This window comes from Equus quagga, chromosome 12, assembly GCF_021613505.1.
Source record: "Equus quagga isolate Etosha38 chromosome 12, UCLA_HA_Equagga_1.0, whole genome shotgun sequence".
Lineage (NCBI taxonomy): Eukaryota > Metazoa > Chordata > Mammalia > Perissodactyla > Equidae > Equus > Equus quagga.
Genome location: NC_060278.1, coordinates 97,272,565 through 97,290,095, shown reverse-complemented (window position 1 = coordinate 97,290,095; position 17,531 = coordinate 97,272,565). Strand labels below are relative to the sequence as shown.

At 48.0% G+C, this 17,531-nt stretch overlaps 1 protein-coding gene across 3 annotated transcripts in view; it reads left to right on the top strand.

Annotated features, from left to right (window-relative positions):
- The first annotated feature begins 884 nt into the window (after positions 1 to 884).
- Positions 885 to 17,531, top strand: part of ELMO2 (engulfment and cell motility 2) — a 37,802-nt gene continuing 21,155 nt past the window's right edge. Inside the window, exons 1-7 of one of the 3 annotated variants that reach the window (XM_046679371.1) lie at positions 885 to 950; positions 11,413 to 11,567; positions 11,947 to 12,074; positions 12,384 to 12,424; positions 12,893 to 12,965; positions 13,344 to 13,394; positions 16,524 to 16,705. In XM_046679371.1, coding sequence (XP_046535327.1) covers positions 11,997 to 12,074; positions 12,384 to 12,424; positions 12,893 to 12,965; positions 13,344 to 13,394; positions 16,524 to 16,705 — 425 coding nt within the window. In that variant the 5' untranslated portion in view covers positions 885 to 950; positions 11,413 to 11,567; positions 11,947 to 11,996. Of the gene's footprint in view, positions 951 to 5,388; positions 5,407 to 11,412; positions 11,568 to 11,946; positions 12,075 to 12,383; positions 12,425 to 12,892; positions 12,966 to 13,343; positions 13,395 to 16,523; positions 16,706 to 17,531 lie in introns of those variants that run through there. The other 2 variants (XM_046679370.1, XM_046679372.1) reach the window with 2 other exon arrangements.

Here is a 17,531-nt window from a genome sequence, read left to right as displayed (position 1 = left end):
CTCTGTTGAGCATCTGAAAAACGGACAAAATACCTACCGCCTGGGACTTGTAGGGATCTGTGAGACGAAACAGTTAAAGGATAACCTTTGGACTCAAACAGGCACAGGCTGGCGTCTTGCTCTGCCCATCACTAGCTGTATGATCTTTGGCCCTCTCAGAACATCAGCTTCCTCATCTGTAACAAGGTGATCCGCATAATACCTCCATCAGGATTCCTGTGAGTATAAAGGGAGATAGCAGGAGCGAGGCCTTGGCGCGGTGCCCGGCCTCGTTCCGATCCGCAGGTGCAGTGACGAATACCTCCTCCCACGGGTCTCTACCAACAGTACAGCTCAGCTGTACCCCTCTGCCTCTGCTCGGCGCCCACGGTCAGCCCTGGGTGCCGGTATAATTAGCTTCATCTCGGTGGTGAGCAGCCACGGCTGCTCACAGCCTCTGACACGACTGTCACCTCCCACTCAGTTATCCCCATTGTTGAGTGTAAGTTACATGCTCGCTGGGCACACGGTTGAGTGCCACCAGAGGACAGCTTAGCCCTCAAGACGTCTACTTTGTCACAAGGAACCAAAGTCTTTTCCTTCGCTCCAGGGCTGTGCCAAGAGAAAAGTTAAAAAAAAAAAAAAAATATGCTGCCTCTTGCATTTGCTGAGAGATCCGGTTCCTCCAGACCCCACAGCCCGCAGGGGGAAATGCGGCCTGTTTCTTTAAGAGGCCTCCGCTAGGGGGCGGGGACCGCCGGCGTTTTCCCCGGCTGCTGGGCCCGGCCTCTCTTGAGTGACAGGGAAACGACCCAATTGAAGGAAGAGAATTCAGCGTGACGGCGAAACAGAGCAATAGGAACCCGAGTCGGCTGCGCGGGGCGGGGTCATGGGAGGGCGGGGCTGGCGGAGGCCGGAGGAGCCGCGGCGGTGAGAACCGGCACGGGAGCTGGGCCTAGGTCTGGGTACCGGTGAGTGAGGGGCGGGCTGGGGCCGGGGCCGGGCCGCGGAGAGGGCCTTGGCCCGAGGGACGCAGGGGGGAGAGGACGGGCCGGGAAGCGGGAAGCAGGCTGCGGGCTGCGGCCTGCTTCTCTCCTGGGGCTGAGGGGCTGGAGGCGAGGGCTGGCCTGGGCGGCACCGTGCCGGTTCGGCAGGCCCTCGAGGGGTCGCGCCGCGGCCCAGCCGGGGACGCCTGGCCGGAGCGGCACCGGGTCCCGAGTGGGAAGGGGCGTCGGCGGGGAAGACGGCAGGCCAGGCCGCGTGAAGCGGGGGCTGGGCCGGGCTGGGGTCGGAGGGAGGGGGAGGGTAGGAGGATGGGAGGATGGAGCCGGGGGCGCGGTGAAAAGATGGAGCGGGGCGAGGGCTCCCGAGGAGCCCGAGGAGTGTGTGGGGCTGGGTGGCACCCTCCGAAGCCCGGAGTCATTCTTGACATCGCCTCCCTTCCCCAACCGCCTCTGCACCGCTCCTCACCGCGCCCCGTCCATCCGGCCGGCTCAGCAGCCTCCGGTCCATCCACTGCCCATCTCCGCCGCTGGCCCCTCAGTTCAGGCCTCTGTCGCCTAGACAGCTGCAGTGTCCTAACTGACCTGCCCACATGCACTCTGGCCCCTCTCCTGTCGTCGGCCTCGTACCATGGCCAGAGGGATCTTTTGTCAAAATGAGGATCAGATCCGGACCCTCCGCTGCTTAAAACTGGCCGCCCCCCTCTCCTCCCCAACCTTGCAGGCTCACCCCAGATTCTCACCCAGGTCCTGGAGATCTGCTCCCGCCGACCTCTCCTTCCTCTCAGTCTCCGACCCTTCTTGCTCAGGAGTTCCTCACACTGGCCTTTTCCGCTTCCTTCTACATACTAAGCTCTGGCCCTCCTCAGGGTCTTTACACTTCGGTTCTTTCTGCCAGGGCTTCTCTTCGCGGCATGGTTTTAGTCCAGCAAACTCTTCTTCATCCCTCAAATCTCCGCTCAAGTATCACTTCCTGCGGAGGCATCCTTGGTCCTGACTCCTCCACCCAGTGAATTCCCCTCTTTCATCACCCTGGGTACTTCTCCTTTGCAACTCTTGCACAGCTGCAGTTTTAAATTTATTTATGAAAGTCTTAATGTCTGTCTGTCCCCTCAGATAATAAAGTCCACAAGGAAGAAGATAGTGTCTGGTTTTGCTCCTTGTCTTTCCAGCATCTGCACAGGGCCAGGCACTGTAAACCTTTATTGAATAAATGAATGGAGAACTTGCCTTTGGCAGGAGGAAGGGGGTGTGAGTTGTGGTCCCTGATGTCCTGCCTCTGGAAGAAGGAAACCAGCATTGGAATACTTTTTGTGTGTCAGGTGCTATGCTTGAGCAATGCTGTCCAATAGAAATATAATGCAAGCCATATATGTAATTTCAAATTCTTTGGTAGCCACGTTAAAAAAGTAAAAAGAAACAGTCGAAATTATTTTTCATATCTTTTATCTGACCCAGTGTATTCCAAAATAATATTATTTTGACATGTACTCAATATAGAAACATTATTGATGAGATATTTCACATTTTTGTGTGTGTACTAAGTCTCTGAAATCTAGTGTGTGTTTTACACTGATAGCCTATCTCAATTTGTAGCAGCCACATTTCAAGGGCTCTGTAGCCACACGTGGCTGGGGCTGCGGTATTGGGCTATACAGTGCAGGATGCTTTATGTACCTGTGGCATTTCATCCCCTTTAGAGTTTTTTGAGGGAATTATTGTTATCTGCATTTTACTAATAAAAATAATGAAGCTTCTAAAAGTTGCATTGCCTGCCAGTGATCATCCTAGAGTGTGTGAGGGGAGGAGGCAAGATTAGGACCAGGACCCCCATCTGTTAATCTGGAGTCTGCTCCTTCTGTACCCCATGCTGCCTCTAGGAGGTGCCAAGGAAGTCTGGGGGTGCAAGAAGTGGGAAATAAACTTCTTGAAAACAATAGCACCTGTGGGTATAGAGCATATTCTAGCTTGTTCTATGCAGAGCTAATGTGTCTGGATGCATCAGTACCACCTCAGGAACAAGCATATTTGATTCACTTGAAGGAAAAACCTGCAAGGCAAGTCCTTTGGACCAGTCACCATAGCTCAGTGTAGCCTGCAGCAGTTCAGCCTGTTCCCAGGATCTGGGTAGGAAGATGTTCACACCCTGCAGCCTCTCGAAGCTGCTGGGAGTACTAGGCGTGAGTTCAGGCTGGCTGTTGAGTTCAGCAGGTGCTCACTGGGTGAGGCCCTCACTACCGTGAGGCCAGCACTGTTCTGGGCCTTTTAGGGTGACTAGGGAGTATAAGTCACAGCCTTCATCTTCAGGATGCTTACGGTGTACGTAGAAAGACAAGACAAGATCACAGAATGATTAGATGATCTGGAAGACACCATGTGGTGTGATAAAGACCCAGAACTGGTGGTGTGCCAGAGGTTGCAGAGTGACTGTCTAGGCCAAGCGGTGTAATGTGTTTAAAAATGTTGACTCTGAATTCCTCCAAAGCAGGGTGGGTACTTTGCACTTTACTCTACATAAATGATATGTCCCTACACAGTCCCTACATAGATGATGCTTGGCTTATTGACTTACCTGCCTGGCTGCTTAAGACATTTGAATTAGACATTGTAACACCGTTAGGCATGCTGGTTTCATTGGAGTCACTAGGAAAGATTTGTTGATCACCTATTATGTGCCAGGCACTATATTGGCCACTGCCAATAAACTGACTGTAAAGCTCTCCAAGGTTCTTCCGCTAGAAGAAAATAATAATAGTAGTAGAACGACACCGCCGGCGATGGCAGGCCCTTTACAGTGATTTCCCTCCCCGATTGCTTTCACATGTGTTCTCTCATTTTGCCCTCAGCATTCTTCAGCCTGGCAGGTAGGGCTTTTTTGTGCTGGAGAAACATGGTTACAGTGTTTTTGCAACTTCATCAAGTTCACACGGTTGGAATTCTGCTTACTCTGTGCCAGGTATTATGCTTAAATGCTTTTACAAATATCCACTTAATGGTCACAGCAACTCTATAGAGTTGGGTTGGTTCTAATCCCCATTTTACAGAGAAGGAAATTGTTAGAGCTGGGACCCAAATCCAGGTCTGCTCACTCCAGAATGCAAGCCTCTAACCATTAAGCTACACTGTCTCACTGGAAGGTCAAGGTTGGAAGAGATCTCAAAAACTTGTGGTCCAACGCTCTCATGTAGAGCGGGACCTGAGGTCCCAAGGGGCTTGTGCTCGCCGCCAAGCTGGGCAGTCAGGTCTCCTGTGCTGCAGCGAGGAGGACTGACCAAGAGGTGGGGGCGCTTAGCCCTTCTTTTGACCCTACCTGGTGCCTTGCCAGCTTCTCTGGACCTCGGTTCCCTTATTTATCGAAGGAGAGGGCTTGGCCTGATTTTGCCGGGAGAACAATGCCATGTTGTATGGTTAGTATTGAAGGAGTCAGGCCCACAGCCCAGGGCTTCAGTCCTAACCCAGGACTCCTCTCAGCTCACCACACTCCCGCCCAAAACAAGCCTGCCTGTTGCAACCATGGTAGTCTGTTGAAGGGAAACAATTTCTTAAAGTTCATCTGTAGCTTCTTTTTTTTTAAATTGGACCTGAGCTAACATCTATTGCCAATCTTCTTTTTCTTCTTCTTCTTCCTCTCCCCCAAAGCCCCGCAGTAGACACTTGTATACTCTAGTTGAGGGTCCCTTTGGTTGTGCTTTGCGGAAGCTGCCTCAACGTGGCCTGATGAGCAGTGCCACATCTGCGCCCAGAACCGTCAAAACCCTGGGCCGCTGAAGCAGAGCGCACAAACTTAACCACTCGGCCACAGGGCTGGCCCCAGTTCATCTGTATTTTCCATCTCGTTTTCTGTTTCCTTGCATTTCTGAACACTAAGGCAGGGGGTCTGTGAGCACTGACCCTTATAAAGCCATCTCCTTGGCTGTTATAGGGATTTGCAGAGTCCCAGGCAGCGGGTAATCCTGGGTCATTAGCGTTTTTATTCTCTTTCAAAGGCGGGGGTGGGGGGGGCATCCTGGAGGGTATTTTTGGTGTGGAATTCTATGGGCACAGCTGTATGTAGGGCACTCTCTTGCACGCTAAGGAAGCGTTGAGGGGGTGGTGTAGACACGGGCTTGGTGAGTCCCTGCCCTCAGTTTGCTGACAGTCCTAGAGCTGTAGCTCTCAACCCTGGCGCCCATTAGGACCACCAGGGGCAGTCTTTCAGTGACCTGGGGTGAGCACTGACGATGCACAGCCAGAGCTGTGAACCACTGGTCTAGAGTCAGCTTCTCAGACGTTAACATGCGTGTGAACCACCCAGAGATCTTGTTTGAAAGCAGATTCTGATTCGGTGGGTGATTCTGCCTTACCGCAGGCTCCCAGGCGATGCTGATGCTGCTGATGTGCAGATCACACTGTGAGTAACAAGAGAAGAGGCTGCACGTAGAGCATTGTAAGTCAGTGGGATTGTGATGGTGTGTATAAAAGACTGAGAGCACAGATGAGGGTGCAGTTGATTTTGCCCATGGTGATAGGACTAGGAAAGCCACATAAAAGCAGTGTTGTCTGAGCTGGGCCTTGAAGGATGAGTAGAAGTTTTCAGCTGGACAAGGTGGAGGGAATAATCGCACAAGCAGAAGCACAGACTTAGAAGAGCATGATGTTTGAGGGAACGAGGTGGTCTGCTGTGACATATGTAGCACCTGCAAGGCTGAGTTTGAAAGCCAGTTCTACCCTGAAAGCCGTGGTGGGACTGGGGTAAGCTGAATGCTCACCAAGGAGTTTAAACTCCATTCTGTGATGTAGGAAGCTACAGAAGGTGTCAAAGCAGGCTCGGAGGAGACCTGGATGATTCTTAGGGTAGATTTTAAGGGGAAGAAACCCAGCAGTTAATGCTGTTCCCACCCCGCTCCTCACCGCACTTCTGCCTTTAAGTTAGTGGCTTTTAACCACAGTTTGCGTGAGTCCTGTATGCAACAAATTTCAACAAAAAGGAGAAACCTCAACTGCCGTTGGTATGATGGTCCTTCTCAGCATTTGAGCAGTAAACGTCAGAACCTGAATCTCTGCCAAACGGATTCCCCTCTTGTTTATCTCAGAGCCTCATCCTCATCCCGTGGTCTGAACGAAGGGAAGTTGAGTCACTTCTCAGATGAGAATATTTCAGAGGGAGAAGCCTCTATTGAGATTGTGTTCTTGATTAGAAAGAGGGTGTGACGTCTCAGTGCCTTCCTGGTGTGGTGTATTCTGTTGCAGAAAACAGAAACCGGCTTACCCAGGCCTCCCCTACTGAATCGAAAGCAGAAGAGCAGAAGAAAAAGCACTCATCAGTCCTTATCCTTAAAGGAATGGGGGCGGGGAGAGCTGGAAAGCTGCTGGCCTTCTACATCCGGAATTCCTTCCTCATGGGAAGGGGTCATCTTTCACTTCCTTTCTTAAGATGAGCTCTCCAGCCCGGCTGTCAGAGTGGCTGGGTGGGGCAGTCACTGCTGGCTGATTGATAAAGCTCCACGGGGCCTTTTGGAGCTGATTTTATAAACACACCTTCCAGAAGCCACTTAGAGAATGCTCCATGAGACAGTTGCTATTTTTCTCGTTTCCCTAGCTTTGCATTTGAAAACCTGGGCTTTCATCCTCTGGTCTTACAGAATTATCTTCTTCAGATCAGCATGTGCCTCCCTCCTGTTTTGTGGCATTTTAGTTTTCCAAATCATCTTTTTATCTGTAATGCTTTAAAGGGGGTGGGAGGGTGAGGGATGGAGAGTTGTTTAATCTGGAAAGGGTCTGTTACTTCTTTGCCTCCTGGGCCTGGATGTGGAGCTGCAGCTCCCTTCCCCTGGCTGTTGAACTCTGTAGTACTGCTGAGTGGTGGAGCAAGAGGCTATTTATAACCCTGAGAATTTTGCAATGTTATTGAATTGCTTCGACCGAATTTCCACTTCCTTTCTGAAATGAAAATGAAAAGAGTAAGCAAACAAGTGCTGGAAGGGTTCTTGCAAGGAGATCCTTCATCCTGGAATATTATCTGGAGAATATTATGACTTCTCTTCTACTTCCTGATGTTTCCATAGGGAGAAAAGCAGAGGGATATCTTCCCTTCTTTTAACTAGAGTCAGGAGTGCTCAATCTGATTGTCCAGTGAGACATGTTCTGATGTTAGATATGAAAGCAAAACTTGAAACAATGGAAATACCATGTAGTTAGAAGGTGGTGGGACATGGAGGGAACACCAAGCAACCAGGACAATTCATGCCAGTCCCTTTCCGTTTAGAGCCAGCCCTGGTTTGTAGTTGTTGAGGAAGTCGGAGCCGATGGATTTGAGCAGACACAAGTGCTTCCTGAGCCATAACTGTATGCCAGGTGCTGTGCTAGGTTATGAGACTACAGGGTTGTACCTGCCCTGGAGGGAGGAGCTAGTGAAGAAGAGAGATGCGTAAATATACCACTAGAATAGAGTAGGACAAGAGCCCACATAGACGTGTGAACAGAATGCTGTGAGAACACAGTGGCCCCCATCCTATTTCATTTCACAGGGGAAAGCTAAAAATGGTACAGAGAGAAAGTGACATCTGAGCTGGGCTTTGAAGCTTGAATAGGAGCCCTTCTGACAGTCAAAGGAAGGAAGAGAATGTACAGAGGTACAGAAGAAATGAAAGAACGTGGCCTGCCTGGTAGAAATAGCAAGTAGTCGAGGGAGATCTGGCTAGACTGTGAAGGACTCAATACCACGTGGGAAGTGTGGATCACTTTCTTTAGACAGTGGAGTACTATTATCTGTTACAATTGTGAGCTCTTGTTATATGGGTCTCTCAGCTTCACTGTGCTTTAACTTCAGGTACAGCAAACCAAAATTCTCCACTGAGCACCTGCTATGGGCTAGGTACAGCACAACCTGCTTTCACACAACACCAGACTGGCTGTGATCAAATTCCAGCTGTGCCACTTACTAGCTGTGTGACACTGAGCATGGTACCTAATCTTTCTGTGCTATATTTTCTTACCTGTAAGATGAGGGCAGAAATAGACCACACAGGGTTGGTGTGTGGATTAAATGAATCGGTACATGCAAAGCCCTTAGAACCGTACCTTAGCACTATGCAGTTGTTAGCTGACGTTACCATCATCATCATCATCAAAGGAAATGTTATGTCGTGGGAAGAGAACTAATTTGGAGGTTGTAATACCCAGCCTTGAGACCCAGTTCTGATGTGATTTCTTTCTTTCTCTTTTTGGTGGGAGGGGTAGGGAAGGAGGCATGTGGAAGACCAGTTTCTCAACCTATCTGAGCCTCAGTTGCCTCACTTATAAAATGGGGATGATTTGCAGGGTTCTTGTGAGCGTCAGCTATACTAACGCTATAGATGAGCGGTCAACTACAAAGAGGCTGTCTACACATTACTGCTGTATACAAGATGATTACAGTAAAGTCAGCATATAACTGATCTGTTTTAAATAAACCAGACTTATCTAAGTGGGTTTTTGTTGTTAGTGTCCTCGAGTCGATTTCGACTCCCAGAAACCCTGTGTACAGCAGAGCGGAGCCCTGCACAGCCTTTGCCCCATCCTCTCATCTTCTGGCACTATATCAGACAGTGCTCCACTGCTGCTCATGGGGTTTTCATGGCTCATCTTTTCAGCAGTGGGTGGCCTGGTCCTTCTTCCTAAAGTGGGTTTTGTTCTGCGTTAATTCAGCCAGTGTTAAAGAAGGGTGTCTCAGTGCCATCATCTGAGGCCTGTTAATGCTGCTTGCCGCTCAGAGCTCCATTTTAGAGTGCCTTCAAAGTTTGGGGTCAATCTTAGTCGTAGGCTTTTTAGTTGCAATAAACACAAATGCAGGCTAGTTTAATTTAAAAGAGTTTTATTGGCAGGATACAGGAGAATTTCAGGTAGCCCCCGTGTAGGTGTAGCCACAGAATCTGGAAAGGCATCAGGCAGTGGCTTTTTCTGTCTCCTTCTGGGACTTTGTGGTTCCTGTTCTCTGCTCTTCTACACTTTCTAGATTCTTCCTGCAGAACAGCCTCCTCTGCAAAGCTCTTGAATTTGCATCTCTGGATCTTTGGCTTGCCATGCACCTGCTCTGAAGCTGACTGTGACCTTTCTGCTCCAGGGCCCATTGTTATCTATCTTCCTTAATCTGTCTTTAAGTTCAAGAGAAAGAATTGGATTAGTCTGGCTAAGGTTGAGTGTTCCCCTCCTTCAGTCCCCTCAGCTGTGGCATGGTTGGGAGAGAGTTATTCAGTACACATGGGCTGCCTGGGTTTTGTGAGAAGGGCAGAGCCCCTGAGAATGGGGGCTTAGAGGATCTCTTGAATAGTCCTGGTGGTAGCAAATCTTCATGCTTTAAAATGGCTGTGAATTTTTGAAACAGCCAAGAATCTCTCAGGGCTAACTTTAATCAGGAAATAGACAATCAACCTAGGAAATGCCATTTGGGGTCAAAGTAAAGTGTAACTGTAAAATAATGAGCTTTAGCTTATTTATCTCCAAAGACAGTATCCAGAAAGGAGTTCCAAAAAATGTGGTTTGTTTCTTAGCAGCACCATCGAAACAAGGGTGTAGCTTCTTTTGGTGAGGACTTTAAAATGGACAATCCTCATTTGGATTTTTTAAGTTCTACATTAGAACCATGGACTTTTAGACTTAGAGAGCATCTTATACATGCTTTAGTTCAACACTCACCTCTCATAGTTGAAGGAAACTGAGACTTGGTTAAAAAGGACGTGTGCACGTCACCCAGATACTTAGTGATGGAGCTCTGACGAGGTGCTCAGTCCTTTGGCTCCAGATCAGATTGCTTCTTCAGCAGGAAAATCATCCCAGCCCAGAGCTCTTTCTGTTATACCTACACTGCCTGCTTGTTTTAAAAAGAAGAACCGGACTAAATAACAAGTGGTCTAAATAGCCGTACTGTTCAGTTCCATGTATATAAAGTACAAAAACAGGCAAAACTAACGTATGGAGATGGAGATCAGAAGTTGCCTCTTGGAGGGCTGGGAGATGGGGGATTGACTGGAAGGAGGTAGGAGGGAATTTTCTGGGGTGATCAAAATGTTCAAAGTCTTGTTTTGGGTGGTGGTTACAAGGGGATGTGTTTAAATATATATTTATATATATATATATACACACACACACACGTAAGATGTATGTATTTTATTGTATGTAAATTATATCTCAGTTTTTAAAAATGATCTTACAACTCTGCAGTCATACCTCCTAATTAAGGCAAATTTACTGATAAGGATAAGGATGCCTGCCCTGGGCATCCTGAGATTCAGGGTACCACCCCTGACTTGCTGTGTCACTGGAGCAGAACACTTCAACCAGGAGTTATTCTGATGGGGCCAGTTTCTTTTCAGAGGTTGGTTGTGTGTCCAGGCACATAAAAATTACACATGAAAAACTCTGCTTGGAGCTGCGGAAGTTGTGGAAGCTTTAAGGGCCATGAGGCCAGCCCACTTCAGTCCCTTGAGGCTTGATTTAGTTTCAGTGAACAGAAATTCAGGCTAGCCTAGGGGAGAAGGGGAGAGCACTGGCCAAAGTCAGCACCACGTTCTGCCCCCTTTACCACTTATTAGCTGGGTGATCTTGGGCAACTTAACCAAACTCTCAGCTTCAGTTGTGTCATCTTCAAATGGAGGTAATAATCGTATTCTGCCTACTTCATAAGGCTGCTGAGAGGCCTCAACAAAATAAGTAAAAGCTCTTTGAAAGCCATCTCTTTTACATTGTCATCTTCTGGAAATGCTGGTGTTTTAGACAGTTGACTTCTGAAGCAGCCCACCCTGATCAGGAAACAGTCATTTAAAGACCTTCTGAGACCTGTGGGTTTGTGGGGGGAGGGACTTCTACCCCTTTCACCAAAGAGGTTTATACTCACAAGGCTGTGAGAACTGATATCTGTGTTTGGGCTGAAAAATCGATAGCATGCATGAATAACTGCCCAGCAACAGCTATGCTGCGTACTCTAGGAGAGGCGGGCAGGCTCCATTAGTGAAGCGTGAATTGCGGGCTAGTGGCTAAACCTGGACGATACAGGAGGAAGGTCTTTTTCATTAAGAGAGAAGCTTCTCCTGGACCTGTAGGCAAGGAGCGTAAATATGCATGGAAATAATCCATCAGTCGAGTGACTTCCCTTCATCAGACCGTGGAGAGAGAATGCTTTCGCTACTGCTTGGAATACCACTAAGCTAACAGAGTTGCCTAGGATACTGGTCACATGGGCCCATCTTCCAGACTCCTTCAAAATGATTTATTTTCCTTTATTTTGGAGAGAAGTGGGGGAGGGAGTCAGAGGTACTTCCAAAGCCGTGTCCTCCTATAGAGGGGCCTTTGTGTGAGGGTATCCTCACCTCCCTCCATGGGCTCGCAGCAGCCCTTGCCCTTGGCAGTAGCAACTAAAATAGCATTTCCTGTCCCAGTTCTCTTCCCCGTTTTCTGAACTCTGCGTCATCCCACACAGAGGAGGCTCCACACTGTGTCCTTTGAGGGGGAAGGAGTGGCAGCAGTAAGTAGGGAGGAGGCAAGAGAGCATGTGGCCAGACCCTGCTGACACTGGGATCTTCCTAGGATGACTGAAGAACAGAAGTAGGCTGACTCCTTCAGCCAACCGCTCAAGTAAGAAAAGGCTGTGTCTGTTCTTATCTGTCTCAGGGCGTATGCTTCTCCCTCTCAAGTTCCCAAGACAAGAATTTGCAGTAAATACACTCTTCTACCATAGAGCCCTCCTGACCCTTAAACTGAAGTGTCACATCGGCCTATCTGGCTGCTGGCTGATCTGCAGTTAATAGATAGGTTTGTCCCATTTCTACTTGCTGATTTAATCTAAAAAGACAAAAAGCCCAAGGAGAGGTTGTGGTGTGATCTAGAAAAATTCCAACCAAGTCGTTCCATATGTTACTTTGGATGCTGTCTTCCGATTCTCCAAATTTCTAACAAGAGTGAAAAATGAAGGCAAACTCTGACTTTTTCCTTCTTTCTGATTCTTTCTTCCCAGGTGGCTGTGGCTGTGTGTGTTTCTTGGAGAAGTAGGGCCCATTGGGAACGATGCCACCGCCATCAGACATCGTCAAAGTGGCCATTGAGTGGCCAGGTGCTAATGCTCAGCTCCTTGAAATTGACCAGGTAAGTTCCGGAAATGAGAAGCAGTGATGCACGAAGAAGGCTCTGGGAAGTGCATGGCAGAGGATGTGTTAGGGATGAGGACCATTGGCATCAGGAGTAAGAACTAGCAATGGGGAAGCTGAGGCCTGTCCCACACTGTGGGAGGTCGGTCACCATGTCTTGGGAGAGGCTTCCTCTTGAAGAAAAGTGATCGGAGAAGAAGTCCATGCTGAGGCCCCTGGTTGACCCTGCTTGGCAGCCCCTCTTGTCAGAACCTTGGCAAGAGTAGGATCTGGTTGCTGGTGAGGGATCTCTCTCTCTCTCTTTCAGAAACGGCCCCTGGCATCCATTATCAAAGAAGTTTGTGATGGGTAAGTTGAAACTGCCTTCATTTTGGACAATGGCAAGTTAAAGACTAAAGGAACACCACCAGACTTGAAAGGAATTCTGCTGACGGATCTCATTAGTCGGGTCCCCAGTATGGGGCTTTTGTGGATCGTTGTCTTATGAAGGAAGTATAGCTGAGGAGGATGTTCCTAACACCTCCTACGGATCTTTAGTTCTTTCTTTAAGTCCCATAATGCCCTGCCTGAGGTCCTGAGGCAGCATCTGAGACCCATGCTCCATTGTCTCTACTACCTTTTGTGGTGCTACTCTTTACGAAAGGTTGAGGAGGTTATTTTTGGAACATCTCAACCTAAACCTTTGGGGTTTTTTTTATCCCTGCCCTCCAAACAGGCCACACCTTGAGCAACTCTATTGGAAATTATTTTATTTGAAGCTAACAGACAGGCCCAGAGGAATGGTCAAATTGGCTGTTCTGTTTTTCTCTTACATAGGTGGTCATTGCCAAACCCGGAGTATTACACCCTCCGTTATGCAGATGGTCCCCAGCTGTACATCACCGAACAGGTTAGTGCAGCGAGAAGCAGGATCACTACAGACCTTGCTGTGAAGTGAACCGTCCAAGGAGACGGCCCTATTTGCCTTGCTTGCATTCGGGTACCTTCCATTTACTGGGGAAAGAGCTGCGTCCTGGACAGGTTAGGGAGTGCCAGCCCTGGTTCTCCTCTAGGGCCTGGAAAACCGTGGCTTTTACTTCCTGAGAGCCCAGAGCTCTCGAAGAGGATCTTAGAAGTTCTTGCCAAGAAACAAGCAGGAGAAGAGGGCCTGACTGAAGAGTCTCAGTTACATCTACTTTAAAAATAACAAAAAGTTCTTGTTGATTCAGCTTGCTTCCACAATTTTAATATTTTATCTTGGTTACTCTTTTTTCTCTTTGCTTCCCAGACTCGCAGTGACATTAAGAATGGGACAATCTTACAGCTGGCTATCTCCCCGGTAGGTGTTCTGCTTTCCTTAGGAATTTATTTATTTAGCTAACATATATGAACATCTATCATGGGCCAGACTCTGTTCTAGAAACTAAGACTATGGAGATTAAAAAGTCAATCTTTGCTCTCACAGCGTAGTTGGGAGTAAACAAATACAATGTAAGGCCTCTCTCAAGGGTCTTGCCAGAAAGTTGCCTAGGGAGCCATAGGAACTCAGAAAAGGGACTGCCTAACTCAGCATGAGGATCCCCAGAAAGACTTTCCACAGAAGGAGACATATAGCTCAGATGTTGAAGGATAAGCAAGAATTAGCTGATGCGAGAAGAAAATGAAGAGTATTCCAAGCAGAGCAGTGTGCCTTGTTTGAGGGAGGCAGGAGTGCTGGATGCTGAGGGCCTGTAGCCGTCAGTGAGAGGCCAGAAATTGAAGGTTCCCAGATGGCCTGCTTATGGGTTTGGACTTTTTATCTAGTTGGGAATGTGCGGACATTGAAGGATTTTAAGCAGGAAGGTGCATTATGTTTAGATTTGTATTCTAGAAAGATCACTTTAGTGACAATGTGGAAGATGGGCTAAAAAAAGGAAGGTTGGTGGTAGGAGGAATCTTTAGGAAACTAATGAGGAGTGTTAACAGCCCATGAAGGTAAATGGCAATGGAGACGAAAGGATGGGCATGAAAAGTAGTCAGAGGTAAACTTGACGAATATGGTGATGAGCTGGCTGTGGAAGGAGAGGGGAGAGTCCAGGATGATCCCCTGATTTCTGCAGGAGCAGCCCTGAAAGGTCACTAAGGAAGCGACCAGAGGGTAGAAAGAAAGCGAGGAGCGTGAAATGGCTCAGGAGCTGGGGGCAGGGAGAGTGTCAGGATGGGGGAAGGTGTGGTCTGCAGTGAGCAGAGAGAAACTGAGAACAGAAGAGCTGTCTGTTGACCTGCGAGGTGATCTTCGTGAAAACGATTTCAGCAGCATGGTTGGGTGACAGGCAGATTGCAGTGGCTTGAGCAAAAGAGAGGTGAAAAATTGAGGCCCTCAAGTTTACACATGGTCAAGAAGGTGGGTTATAAAAGGAAGTAGATGGAGAAGGTGGTGACTTGGGGATGTGGAGTTGAAAAGACTTGGTAAAGCATTCATGTGTTATAAAAATCCAAAAGTTTGGCGAAGATATAGAGAAGGCCCCCCCCACTCCCATCCCTCATCTACCCAGTTCCCCTCCTCCTCCGACCCTTCACACTTGTTGACTCTGGTGCAATTTTTTGTGTGTCCTTGAAAATATGTTAAGATGGAAGAGAGAAGGGTTGATGGTGCAGGAAAGAGGAGTAATCAATGGAACAGGACCTTCCTGGGTCAGGACAGGAGGAACCTGAAACCCAGGTGGAGGGAATCACCCTGACTGCTCAGCCTGCAGGAGGACGATCTGATATGGGGGAGCTTGGGTATGTTTGCAGAAGGGCGGCCAGAAAATTAAGGGTGTGGCCAGAAAATTAAGGGTGTGACGGCACCTGTTGTCTTGGCAAGCCGAGAGACTGGTTCATCTGAGAGGAAGGGATGTATGGAGGAATGATGGCTGGCCTTTACTACACAGCTGTATTTTGCCGGATCCTTTGCATATATTGTATCATGTAATCCTGACAGACACCCAAAGAAGTGGGCGCTCTTGATGGTCCCATTTTACAGACAAGAAAATGGAGACGTAGAGAGGTTAAATAACTCGCCACTTGGCACACAGCTAAAAATGTGGCCAGGCTGGTTCTCAAACCCAGGTCTGTCTGCCTCCAGGCCAGTATTCCTACCGTCGCGTTCTTCTGCTTGCCTCTCTCCTCCTGAACTCTTTTCACCTTAAGGACTTGATTTCCGTCCCCGAGCTCTGCTGAGTTAATCTGGCAGTCTGGGAGTTACTCACTTTTATGGAAGTGCTGAAGCATTTTACAGACGTTTTACACAGCGTGGTTGACTTTCCCAGAAGCACATCTCTCTGGAGCGGGAGGCAGCAGCTGAGAAATGCTGTCTCAGGAGGAAAATTAACATTTGGAGTTGGAAGTTTCTAAGTGTGATGCAGACCAGTGCTCTTCAAATTGTTTTATCCTGTGACCTTTTTGCACGGCGCACATTTTCTCCACCGTGGAGATTTTGGAGGGTTTCTGTATCACTGAGAGCAGCGTACTGTTAAAAGGCCATCTTTATAATAGTAAACGGCATGAGAGAGGAGCAGGCCTGACCCCTTGGCCAGCAGCAGGAATTGGGCTCCAGGCACTTGCTTAGCTCTCTAAGAAAAAATAAAGAACATGGCGTTTTTGCTCTCAAGACTCTTCCCTTCTAACCTAGAACATTAAATTAACACACAAAAAATAGAGAATGATGAAACCATAAATTGTGAGGCACTGACTATAAAGGTAAGTTCAGCAAAAGGAAAGATCCATGAACTCCGGAGAAGGGATTGTAGCTGTATCTTGCAGAAAGGAGGCAAGCCGTTTGCTAGGAAAGGCTCATAGGCTGCGAGGCTTTGTCACCAGACATCATTTTCAAAAGGATTTTGAAATTAGCTGCTTCTGCCTCCTTGATCTTCTTAAAGTTTCCCCAGGACTGTCACTTTGAGGAACAATGATAAGGACTTTGAGAGAAAGTTAAAAAAAAAATTGTTAGACTTAGCACATTTTTGGATTGAAAGGGACCTTAAATGCAAGAATCCCTTCTATAGCATCTTTGATAGATAGTTGTCCAGATTCTCCTTGATTACTTCCAGTGATCAAGAGCTCATTACTTTAAGAGATCTTTTCTACCATCTGCCAGCTTTAATTCATAGAAAAACTTCCTATATTGAGCCAATATCTATTTCTCTGTGACTTGCCATAGTTAGTGGACTGCCATCTCTCACATTGCTTTTGTATTCGCTCTGTGGGAATTTTTTTGTCCATAGCCCAGAGTGGTACAGCAAGGACGCAGATAACTACAGATTGGTCTTGGCTTACTGGTAATTCCCTGATTAATCCAGTAAGGATTTATTTAGCAAGTCCTAAGCAGCGTGAAAAACTAGTTCTGCCTCGGGTGTGGACGTGTACAGAAAGGCCCCTGTGAGCTCTTCACAGAGCGGTAACCTGCCGCAAGGAGCAGATGGCGTATATCTTGTCCCTGGTCTCATAGTCCCGGGCCGCACGCCAGCTGATGGAGAGGACCCAGTCATCCAACATGGAGACCCGGCTGGATGCCATGAAGGAGCTGGCCAAGCTCTCTGCTGATGTGACCTTTGCCACTGAGTTCATCAACATGGATGGCATCATTGTGCTGACTCGGCTTGTGGAAAGTGGAACCAAGCTCTTGTCGCAGTGAGTATTACTGAGGTCTTGTTTGGGGTTTTAGAGATTGACTACACTCCGCAGGGCATCCTGTTCTTATTTCCATTGAGTCAAATGAGTGGATTGAACACCTTCTGCATACAGAGCAGGGTGCCAAGCACTAGGGTCCACACAGAGGGATATAATTCACTATTGTGGTCCTAAATCTTGTAGTCTAGTTGGGCTCTCACAAATTAAGTGACAGTACAAAACAGTAGTGAAAATAGGGGCTATAAAAGTCAGGAAGAGAGAAGTCAGTTCACGACAGCCCTGTTAATTTATGGAAAATGATTGGCCTGATGGAGCAGACTGTCCGTTATCGAATAGAACAGGTGTCTGTCTCTTCTTAACCACCCCCTGCCTCCTTCCCTCTCCAGTCACCTCCCCACTCCACACACAGACACACACACACACACACACACACACACACACAGGCCTTCCTCTGTGTTTACCCTGGGTTCCCCCAACCCGTTCACCATCTCCCTACCACCCATTTTCACAGGGAGAAGGAGATCCAGAACTTTCCAATACACCACGAACATCTTTACGAACTCCAGTGTTAAGATGAATGTGGAGGGAAACTGCCTTGTTGTGATCAGCAGTGAATAAACAGATATTTAGTTTGCCTTCTAAGCCTGTGGAGCCTAAGCTGGCAGAGAGGGAGTCAGAGATCTTTCAGTTGCTGGATCAGTTATTGAAGTTTTCAGCCAAACTGAGCAACAAATCAAGAATATTTGTTTTTAGTCTCAGACTTTCCACTTGCACTGAAATCCTGAAGCCTTTGGCTGACATCAGCACTGACCTGGGAGTTCTGCAG